The sequence below is a fragment of the Eurytemora carolleeae genome, unplaced genomic scaffold (assembly GCF_000591075.1).
Source record: "Eurytemora carolleeae unplaced genomic scaffold, Eaff_2.0 scaffold93, whole genome shotgun sequence".
In the NCBI taxonomy this organism is placed as follows: domain Eukaryota; kingdom Metazoa; phylum Arthropoda; class Copepoda; order Calanoida; family Temoridae; genus Eurytemora; species Eurytemora carolleeae.
Genome location: NW_019396929.1, coordinates 203,878 through 216,224, shown reverse-complemented (window position 1 = coordinate 216,224; position 12,347 = coordinate 203,878). Strand labels below are relative to the sequence as shown.

The window sequence follows — 12,347 nt, the reverse complement described above, 5'->3', positions numbered from 1 at the left end:
CTCCTCTGTCAAGAACAACTGTCCCTACCTCTGTCAAGAACAACTGCCTCCCTACCTCTGTCAAGAACAACTGCCCCCTCCTCTGTCAAGAACAACTGTCCCCTCCTCTGTCAAGAACAACTGCCTCCCTACCTCTGTCAAGAACAACTGCCCCCTCCTCTGTCAAGAACAAGTGCCCCTACCTCTGTCAAGAACAAGTGCCCCTACCTCTGTCAAGAACAACTGCCCCTACCTCTGTCAAGAAAATAACTGCCCCCCCTCCCCAAATATCAATTCTTTGAATTTTTCCATAAANCCCTACCTCTGTCAAGAACAACTGCCCCCTCCTCTGTCAAGAACAACTGCCTCCCTCCCTCTGTAAAGAATAACTGCCCCCCCTCCCCAAATATCAATTCTTTGAATTTTTCCATAAACATAATTGAAAATTTTCTCATTTTAATTTTCCTTTCGACTATAATTCAAAGAACCTTCATACATTCACCACACTCTCTAGTTGTCCCACTTGTCAAGATTATATTATACTAGCTTGGGAACCCAGCTTTGCCTTGAAACATTGTTTTCTTTATAGGAGTCAACCTATTCAACTAAGAACTTTTAAACCAAGAATAGAAAATTCCCGCAGGTCTCCCAGGTTCCCCAATCAAAATTTGAGGCAAATCGGTCAAGGGGTTCCTGAGTTATGATCGGACAAACAAATAGAAAGACAAACATATATTACAACTTTATATATACAGATTTTTATATCTAATCTATTGATAGATCTGAACGAGGATAAAAGGGATGATATTGCAGAAATGAATTTAGTTTCTAAACTCAATAATGTGGTGGAGAACTATAAACGGCAAACCCTGGAGTTGGAACAGTATCAGAATAAGGTAAATTGGCGGTTTTTATTTTACTTTTTAAAATCTTTTTTGGTATTTATATTTGATTTTTTAACGAGCAAGTTTTCAAAGAAAACAAGTTGTTGATAGTTTTATCTTCAGTAAAATTAGATGTTAAAAAATCAAAGAAAATTGGCCAAAAGTAAAATGTTCCTGAAAACCTTGCAGACAAATGATTAAAATATTCAATTACCCTTAAGAAGACTGAACCCAAGGATGTAATGCAAGGAAAGTTATTTCAGAAGTGTACAGTTCTTTTGTACTGCAGTGTACTGTCTCTGGGCGGTAATGTAAACACAAGACGAATGTCAAAGCATCTATTCTTGTTTACAAATTCCGCCCAAAGAGAACAGGTTTCAATGTGTACGCAGAGTATACACGACCACAATTAACTTTCCTTGCATTACACCCTTGACTGAACCCAACTCTTGACACTTGATGTCAACATTATCTATATAATAAAACAGACATGTGTATATAAATATATATTGCGTATAACCGGCCAAACGGCTGGACCGATTGGGCTGAATTTTTTTTTGTGGACACTCAGGGTTGGCCGGGGATGTCCGAGGCTAAACATTTTTATTCTCAAATTTTTTTTCCACGGGCCACGCCGGGCCCTTTAGCTAGTACTAAAAATGTAAAACACATTAGTCACATTATCTGATCAAAAATGTGAAAGATATCGTCGTTTTTCTTGATAAAAAGTGATTCTAATAAATCTAACATGTTCGCCCATTCGCAGGAGAAATGCGCAAGTCACTTTTTAAAATTATAAACATTAATATCTAATAAATACTTGATCAGACAAAGCTTTTAAGGGTCCTGTTGTGAATAGTGCATTTCCATCATATTATGGAAGGTCACTTGAAATTACGATTACAGTCCCTTTAATCACTAGAAATATAATATTTATTGACCGGAAGTAGATATATTGAATATTATTTTTTTTAAAGATAATTAAATTTTTTTTTCAAATACGTTTAATTGTTTTTCTTCCAGATATTTAATTTTTAAATATGTTTTTCCATTTCTGAAACGCTAGTTTTTCAAAACGAGCTTTTGAAAAAAATAGATTTCAGAACGATCGTTTCATTTTTTCTTTTTAAAAAATTAGTTTCATCTCTTTCAAAAACGATAGTTTTCGAAAACGTTCGTTTCGTTTCAGATTTTTGCTCATTGTTAACGAAACGAAACGAACATTTTTCAAAAAAGTGTCAAAACTGCCCATCTCTACATACACCAACATGCTGTTTCTGAATACTGACCATTTTTATTTTAATAATTAATTTTGTTAAAATTTAGGAAAGCGCTTTCCGTGAGACTCTTGCTGAAGCAGATATATTCATGGTGAACCTGGAGAACAAATACAAGGAAAATATCAACAACAAGGACCAGGAAATCATCATGCTTAATCATAATCTTCATCAGTATAGGTAGATTCATCTTAATCATAATCGTTATCACAAAGTATAGGTAGCTTCATCTTAATCATAATCTTCATCAGTATAGGTAGATTCATCTTAATCATAATCGTTATCACAAAGTATAGGTAGATTCATCTTAATCATAATCTTCATCAGTATATTATGATAATCTTAATCATAATCGTTATCGCAAAGTATAGATATATCATGATCATCTTAATCTTAATCTTCATCAGTATAGGTATATATAATCATTTTAATCATAATCTTTATTCCTGGAGAACAAATACAAGGAAAATATCAACAACAAGGACCAGGAAATCATCATGCTTAATCATAATCTTCATCAGTATAGGTAGATTCATCTTATTCATAATCGTTATCACAAAGTATAGGTCATGAGTATCTTAATCATAGTCTTCATCAGTGTAGGTAGATTCATCTTAATCATAATCGTTATCACAAAGTATAGGTCATGAGTATCTTAATCATAATCTTCATCAGTATAGGTAGATTCATCTTAATCGTTATCACAAAGTATATATGATCATCTTAATCTTAATCATAATCTTCATCAGTATTGGTATATATAATCATTTTAATCATAATCTTTATCAACTGATAGGTATATCATGAGAGGGGGGGGGGGGGGGGCTCCATTCCATACTCTATAGATAAAGAGTCGCGTCTCAATTCCTATGATCTTTGTAACTAAAAAACCCGATTGCAATGTTTAGAGAACGGTTTGAGCGGTGGAATGCTAATAAGCTGTCTGGAGAGGAGAATGAACTAGCTGACACGGTCAGCCTTGAAAACCTGTTCAGAGCAGAACAAACTGAAATGCAACTCAGAAAGAAGGTATACAGTCGGACCCACAAATATGTGGAAGAAGAAAACAATTCTTACCTCAAGTTAAGATTTTAAATAGACCAATGAACGTGAAATACAGCAACTGTGATGCGTTTACATGTTTATTTGATGACATTTTATTTATTTTCAACCTATTACCTACTGGCAAAACTTTTTGCTTTTTAGCAACATTAAATTCACATAAGATTATTTACATGTCTTCTTCCTATTTCACGTCTTATATGCGACATGTAATTAACCCTAGCTACGTTTTTACCCCTGTCTCCTATTTTAGTTTAATACTAATAACTGTTTATACCACATGTTTTCGTTACTAGTCATTTTCCTCTGTTTATATCTTCTTTCTTCTGTTTCCATTACAATTTTCCTGGTTTCGTGTTCTCCTTTTTTGACAAATATGCCTTCTGTTTTGATAAATTACCCTCCTGTATTGCTAAATTACCCTCCTGCTTTGATAAATAAACCTCCGGTTTTTATAAATTAACCTCCTGTTTTGACAAATACGTCTCTTGTTTTGACAAATATAAATCCTGTTTTGAGTAATTAACCTCGTTTTGATAAATAAACCTCCTGTTTTAAGTAATTGATCTCCTGTTTTAATAAATAAACCTCCTGCTTTGATCAATTAACCTCCTGTTTTGATCAATAAACCTTCTGTTTTGATCAATTAACCTCCTGTTTGATATATTAACTTCCTGTTTGATATATTAACCTCCTGTTTTGATATGTTAACCTCCTGTTTTGATAAATAAACATCCTGTCTTGAACACCAAACTCTCAATTAATTTGATAAATTAGCTTCCTAAGATGGAATTTAAAGAATTTGAGCCGCGGTTTAAATCCGCCAAAACCCGGTTTAAATTAAGCGCCGGCTTAAATTTTGAAACATTTGATACAATTTTAAGTGGAACCAACCATATTTAAGCCGCGGCTTAATTTTAAACCGCCGCTCAAATTCTTTAAATTCGGCCACTATTTGATTAAATAAACTTCTTATTTCAGGTGTTCAACCTGGAGCAGAGTGAGCAGGAACTGACCGGTCGTCTTCTGAAGCAGGAGAAGGAGGTTGTGCTCCTGAAAGGTGAGATGAAGGAGCAGGAGGAGATGTTGAATCACCTGGAGGAGATCAGGAGGGAGAACCAGGCGCTCAGGGACCAGCTTATCAAGAAAAAGGTTAGCTTTAAGGGACTGTGAACCAAATTTCAAGTGACTCCTTAAATTTAAATTCTGTTCAGGAATTGGAGTTTAAAAATCAGGAGTTAAGTCAATCTTTGGAGTTCCTGGAAGGACGAGTAGAAGAACTGGAACAAATAGAATCCAATCTTAGGATGGGTTTACAGGTATAGATAGGACGGGTTTACAGGTATAGATAGGATGGGTTTACAGGTATAGATAGGACGGGTTTACAGGTATAGATAGGACGGGTTTACAGGTATATATAGGACGGGTTTACAGGTTCAATTAGTACAGATTTACAGGTACAGATAGGACGAATTTACAGGAATAGATAAGACGGGTTAGCAGACATAGCTTGGACGGGTTTACATGTATAGATAGCACAGGTTTACAGGTATAGATAGGGCAGGTTTACAAGTATAGATAGGACGGGTTTACAGGTATAGATAGGACAAGTTTACAGGTATAGATAGGACAGGTTTACAGCTTCTTTGGAACTTTTTCATAAGCTTAGAATGGTTTTAGACGTAATTTTAAGTGTTTAAATAAGGAGCACATATTTACACGTTAACATGTTCATAGCTAAAAATTACTAAGTTTTGAATATTTATGCTTATTGCTTCCCGCATTTTTAATTCTATAAGAAAGACGAAATTACACTCCTGTAATATTGATGGATTGTATTCTTCCAGGAGAAGGAACTGGTTGTTCTAAATCGTGAGAGAAAACTTCATGATCTTGAATCAAGATTAGAGGATGAAAGACATTTACATGATCATTATAAAAACAGGTAATGAAAACTAATGATATTAAATATCTTAATGATGTTTCAAGGAACATGACAGTAGAGATCTTCTCTGAAGACTCTGAGTTTTAGAATAATTTGCGGCAGTTCTTAAAAGGATTTTCACGCATGTCACTTTTAAAACAAACTTGGTTTACCTTTTTTGGGCTTTCAAAATTACCGGAGATAAATTCCGCAAATTATTTGTAAGATAAAAGACTATCTTAAATCTATCTAGGTATGAGGATGGATATGATCAGATGAAGGATGATGATACTAGCTTGAGATTGGTGGCCGAGAACCTAAAGCTGGAGATATCAACGCTAAACCAAGAGTTGATTAATAAACAGGCAGAATTCTCTAGTTCAGAGACATCTTTAAGAAACGAGGTAAAATGATTTTTTTTTGGTTTTGCTCCCCCCCTCCCCCCTCCACCCCAACAAAAAAATACAGTTGGTCTGAAACCCCGTTAAAAACACTCAAACATATGCCAATTTAAAAAAATGTACAGACTGCGTCAAAAGATTGCGTTTAAAGGGACAGACCGGCATTGTAAGTATGAGTATGCAGTGTTTTAGACAAATTCTTTAGGATTTATTTGAGACATATAAAACTTTTTAAAGGTCTGTAAATCCTGAGTTTGAGCGCAAAGTCGACGTTCAAACTCGTACTTTTGGGTGAATGCGTTTTCCGAATCATTTATTTTCTTAAATTATTAAATAACGACAACGAAAAATAAAGTAAAAAATATAAAGTAATCTAATTAGATGGTTAGGAACATATTTCTCAAAAGAAATTTGTCAATAAATCAATGCTAGACTCAATTATTTCGTTTTCATTATTATATTAAATTTCTTATTTTCTTTGAATCTTTTCGCAGATTTCTTCATATTCTTCAAATGCCCTCTTTTCAATAATAATTTCAGAAAATCAGCAGAAAATCTTTGTGAATAATGAGAAAATAAAAACTAATAATTGAGCATGATTACGTATTTTAGAATTATTATTAGAATTTTTATTTTCTCAACAGCTCTTCCTATTCAGCTAATTAGTTTACTGTAGAATTTTGTTTATATTTTTTGTCGACGTTTATAATAATGTACAAAAAACAATTCTGAAAACATATCCACCCAAAAGTAAGATTTTGAACGTCGACTTTGCGCTCAAACTCAGGATTTACAGATCTTTAAAAGTTTTATGTGTTTCAAATGAATCCTAAAGAATTTGTCCACAACACTGCATACTCAGTTCAACTACCTTACATAGCCGGTCTGTCCCTTTAAGAAATTAGGTAAAACACTGAAAAGTATTCCCCAATATAAAAACTAATATATTTTTCTGCTGACGAAATGGATCAAAAGCCATACTTTTGATTTACTAATTATTGATTTGAATCACTCATACTTACAAGTAATATTCAATGCTCTGACCCCAAACCCTCACTCTGAAAAAAAGACAAACTATCGTTTTTATGCTATTCCAGGGTATGTTTGTCAGGGGTGTAGTCCTGTTTTAAAAGGAGGGACGGGGGAATCCGTGGATCATTTAATAAGAACTAATTAAATGCTGAAATAATGCGAGTTTATTACTTTTCTCGTCTATTCAACAGTTTTCAGCTCATTTAAAGATTGATAAAAATGCAACCATTTTGACTTACAATTTTACTTACAATGTTAATTACAATTTTGCTTTCAATTTTACTTACAAATTTTACTTACAATGTTACTTACAATTTTGCTTACAATTTTACTTACAAATTTTACTTACAATTTTACTTACAATTTTACTTACAATTTTACTTACAAATTTAGTTACAATTTTATTTACAATTTTACTTACAATTTTACTTACAATTTTACTTACAATTTTACTTACAAATTTAGTTACAATTTTATTTACAATTTTACTTACAATTTTACTTACAATTTTACTTACAATTTTACTTACAAATTTAGTTACAATTTTATTTACAATTTTACTTACAATTTTACTTACAATTTTACTTACAATTTTACTTACAAATTTAGTTACAATTTTATTTACAATTTTACTTACAATTTTACTTACAATTTTACTTACAATTTTACTTACAAATTTAGTTACAATTTTATTTACAATTTTACTTACAATTTTACTTACAATTTTACTTACAATTTTACTTACAAATTTAGTTACAATTTTATTTACAATTTTACTTACAATTTTACTTACAATTTTACTTACAATTTTACTTACAAATTTAGTTACAATTTTATTTACAATTTTACTTACAATTTTACTTACAATTTTGCTTACAATTTTACTTAATTGGTTTGAGTTAAATTTCTATGTATCTGAGTATCCGAGGTGTTGGCAGGGTGGTTGACTGCTCATCCGCTTTTTTTGGCTTTGTAATATACAATTCAGAGAGTATCAATGTTTAAAGAACATAATTCAGAAATTGTACATAATATAAAATTCAGAGAGTATCAATGTTTAAAGAACATTATCCAGAAATTGTACATAATATACAATTCAGAGAGTATCAATGTTTAAAGAGCATTATCCAGAAATTGTACATAAAATACAATTCAGAGAGTATCAATGTTTAAAGAACATTATTCAGAAATTGAACAATGTATACTTTTAATTCATAAATTGATTGCTTTATAACAACATCAAATACACATAAGCCTGTATATATTTACGTCACATTTCCATATCAGAAATTACATTTGTTGTATACAAGAATATCTAACCTATTCAGAAGATGAGAATATAGTTTAAAACTCTATAAATATTCACCCTCCATGAGAACATAGTTGAGAACACTATAAATATTCACCCTCTGTGAGAATATAGTTGAGAACTCTATGAATGTTCACTCTCTATGATGATATAGTTGAGAAATTTTATGGATATTCACCCTCTATGAGAATATAGTTGAGAACTCTACAGATATTCACCCTCTGTGAGAATATAGTTGAGAACTCTATGGATATTCACCTTCTTTGATAATATAGTTGAGAACTCTATAGATATTCACCCTCTATGAGAATATGTTGAGAACTCTATGGATATTCACCCTCTATGATAATATAGTTGAGAACTCTGTAGATATTCACCCTCTATGAGAATATAGTTGAGAACTCTATGAATATTCACCCTCTATGAGGATATATTTGAGAATTTTATGGATATTCACCCTCTATGAGAATATATTTGAGAACTCTATAGATGTTCACCCTCTATGAGAATATAGTTGAGAACTCTATAGATGTTCACCCTCTATGAGAATATAGTTGAGAACTCTATGGATATTCACCATCTATGCGACTATAGTTGAGAACTCTATGTATATTCACCCTCTATGAGAGTTACAATTTTATTTACAATTTTACTTACAATTTTACTTACAATTTTACTTACAATTTTATTTACAATTTTACTTACAATTTTACTTACAATTTTGCTTACAATTTTACTTAATTGGTTTGAGTTAAATTTCTATGTATCTGAGTATCCGAGGTGTTGGCAGGGTGGTTGACTGCTCATCCGCTTTTTTTGGCTTTGTAATATACAATTCAGAGAGTATCAATGTTTAAAGAACATAATTCAGAAATTGTACATAATATAAAATTCAGAGAGTATCAATGTTTAAAGAACATAATCCAAAAATTGTACATAATATACAATTCAGAGAGTATCAATGTTTAAATCAATGTTTAAAAACATTATCCAGAAATTGTACATAATATACAATTCAGAGAGTATCAATGTTTAAAGAACATTATCCAGAAATTGTACATAATATACAACTCAGAGAGTATCAATGTTTAAAGAACATTATCCAGAAATTGTACATAATATACAATTCAGAGAGTATCAATGTTTAAAGAACATTATCCAGAAATTGTACATAATATACAATTCAGAGAGTATCAATGTTTAAAAAACATTATCCAGAAATTGTACATAATATACAATTCAGAGAGTATCAATCTTTAAAGATCATTATCCAGAAATTGTACAATGTATAATTATGATCTTTTTATTATGCATAGAGTATAAAGTATGATGTTGTATACATGTCTATCTAACCTATTCAGAAGATGAGGATATAGTTAAGAACTCTATAAATATTCACCCTCTATGAGAATATAGTTGAGAACTCTATGAATATTCACCCTCTATGAGGATATAGTTGAGAAATTTTATGAATATTCACCCTCTACGAGAATATAGTTGAGAACTCTATAGATATGCATCCTCTATGAGAATAAGGTTGAGAACTCTATGGATATTCACCCTCTATGAGAGTATAGTTGAGAACTCTATAGATATTCACCCTCTATGAGAATATAGTTGAGAACTCTATAGATATTCACCCTCTATGAGAATATAGTTGAGAACTCTATAGATATTCACCCTCTATGAAAATATAGTTGAGAACTCTATAGATATTCACCCTCTGTGAGAATATAGTTGAGATATGGATATTCACCGTCTATGAGAATATAGTTGAGATATGGATATTCACCCTCTATGAGAATATAGTTGAGAACTCTATGGATATTCACCCTCTATGAGAGTATAGTTGAGAACTCTATAGATATTCACCCTCTATGAGAATAAAGTTGAGAACTCTATGGATATTCACCCTCTATGAGAATATAGTTGAGAACTCTATAGATATTCATCCTCTATGAGAATAAGGTTGAGAACTCTATGGATATTCACCCGCTATGAGAGTATAGTTGAGAACTCTATAGATATTCACCCTCTATGAGAATATAGTTGAGAACTCTATAGATATTTACCCTCCATGGGAATATAGTTGAGAACTCTATAGATATTCACCATCTATGAGACTATAGTTGAGAACTCTATGTATATTCACCCTCTATTTGACTATAGTTGAGAACTCTATAGATATTCACCCTCTATGAGAATATAGTTGAGAACTCTATGTATATTCACCCTCTATGTATTAACAAAACATAAATAAGATTATTTCACAATCCTCTCAGGTTGCTTCTGCTGCCATGAATAGTTTCAAGATTAATCTTAGATAAGAGATATATCTTCAAATTTACATCCTGTATAAACAGACCATCCTGCACACTCAACATCCGTGAAGTAAAAAAAATATCATAATTTACAAAAATGTTGTTCAAAAATTAAGAGAAGAGGGTTTGCGATATCTCGAACATTCTGCTCGCTAAATCAAACAAAATTTTCATAAATTTCAAATGCTTTGGTCCGTTCAAAATGACACACAAAATGTTAGATCGGACTAGTTTTTGTATAACTAGTTTTAACTAGTCAAGGGTTTTAGCTATCAAGTTATAAGTGGCATGTTCAATTCTTAGAAAAAATCAGGAAAATTTCGTCGTACTCGTGTCTTATCTCGTCGTACTCGTGTCCTATCTCGTCGTACTGGTGTCCTATCTCGTCGTACTCGTGTCTTATCTCGGAGCAGGATGAATTCTGACAATTTCCGTCATTCACCCGCAAGTCACATTTACAGGGAATCAAAATTTGATAGTATTCAATTTTTTATCGTGAAAAAAGAATATCTCATTATTCCTTAATCAGACAAAGGTTTTAAGGGTACCGTTATAATTAGGGCATGCCTGCACTGAAGAAAATAAAATGGCGGGTTCCTTTAAAACCGATTACACCAAAGTGCTTTTATGATAAAGTCGTGTAAAAATAAAAACAAAATTTGTTTAGGTTCATAAAAGTCGTCAACAGCTTCAACTCTGTAATGAGCAGCTAAATGAACTGGATTGTATGAACCAGCAGCTTCGGAGCAGCTTATCCCAGTTGGAGCAACAGCTTCTTGACAAATCAGGAGCTGATGAATTGAAGCTTCAAGCTTCAGAAGAAAGCTGTTTATTGCTTACAGAAAAGGTTTGCTTAAACAATAATAACTTTTACAAAAACGAAAAATAACAGGATCTAAATTCATGATTATTTGACAAAACTGTTTGACTGTTTTTTAGGTTAAAGAGAAAGAAGAAACGATTTCTAGGTTAAAAGCTCAACGTGAACTCTGGGTAGGACGAGCAGATTTCCAGGTATACTGAATATTGAAATCCAGGTATATTTGATATTGATATCCAGGTATATTAAATATTGATATCCTGGTATTGATATTGATATCCAGGTATATTAGATATTGATATCTAGGTATATTAAATATTGATAACCTGGTACACTAAATGTTGATATCCAGGTATATTAAATATTGATATCCAGGTATTGAATATTGATATCCAGGTGTTGAATATTGATATCCAGGTATATTAAATATTGATATTTAGGTATTAAATATTGATATCCAGGTGTTGAATATGTGTTTTCTAAAAAAAATCACCCAAGTGGTTCCAGCCTTTTGGCCATATATGAAGATATGAGCAACCAGCTTATAATAGTTGATTTTCCAGGAGCTGGATCTGCTAAGTGAAGGAGAGCTTGGATTAGTTCATCTAGAAAATCTGATTAAACAAATCAAGATTAGGATAGAAACTTGTAGATCCTGCTCTTCTACCTTGGGACCTTATATCATGGTAATTCATTCGTTTCACAATTTATTCAATTTTTTTGTAAATGGATTTTCTATATAATAAAACAAGACATTTGTATAAACCTATGTTGCGTAAACCTGGCATAACGGCTGGTCCGATTAGGCTGAAATTCTTTTTTAAATATTTTGTTTTCCACATTTAAAAATAAGAAAATTCGCCGGTCCCTTAATTCAGCCAGTTAACACAAAAATCCATGAAATCTATGAAAAGTTGCATAAATGTTTAAAACTGAGTCAACCTTGAAGCGCATGCAGCAACCGCTTATGTAGCCTTTGATTTTACCTCACTAACTTACTTATATTTTTTGATTTTACCACACTAACTTACTATATTATTTGATTTTACCACACTAACTTACTTATGTTTTTTGATTTTACCACACTAACTTACTTATATTATTTGATTTTACCACACTAACTTACTTATATTTTTTGATTTTACCACACTAACTTACTTATATTTTTTGTATTTACCTCACTAACTTACTTATATTTTTTGATTTAACCACACTAACTTACTTATATTTTTTTATTTTACCACACTAACTTACTTATATTTTTTGATTTTACCACACTAACTTACTTATATTTTTTGATTTTACCTCACTAACTTACTTATATTTTTTGATTTTACC

The 12,347-nt window shown here is 31.7% G+C and overlaps 1 protein-coding gene across 1 annotated transcript in view; it reads left to right on the top strand.

The window, feature by feature from the left end:
- LOC111710213 (myosin heavy chain, fast skeletal muscle) overlaps window positions 1–12,347 on the top strand; it is a 29,297-nt gene that overhangs the window by 15,554 nt on the left and 1,396 nt on the right. The window contains exons 12-21 of the mRNA XM_023484275.1: window positions 760–875; window positions 2,190–2,320; window positions 3,049–3,169; window positions 4,184–4,354; window positions 4,417–4,521; window positions 5,050–5,147; window positions 5,380–5,530; window positions 10,857–11,036; window positions 11,129–11,203; window positions 11,573–11,695. Of these exons, the coding sequence (XP_023340043.1) occupies window positions 760–875; window positions 2,190–2,320; window positions 3,049–3,169; window positions 4,184–4,354; window positions 4,417–4,521; window positions 5,050–5,147; window positions 5,380–5,530; window positions 10,857–11,036; window positions 11,129–11,203; window positions 11,573–11,695 (1,271 nt within the window). The remainder of the gene's footprint in view (window positions 1–759; window positions 876–2,189; window positions 2,321–3,048; window positions 3,170–4,183; window positions 4,355–4,416; window positions 4,522–5,049; window positions 5,148–5,379; window positions 5,531–10,856; window positions 11,037–11,128; window positions 11,204–11,572; window positions 11,696–12,347) is intronic.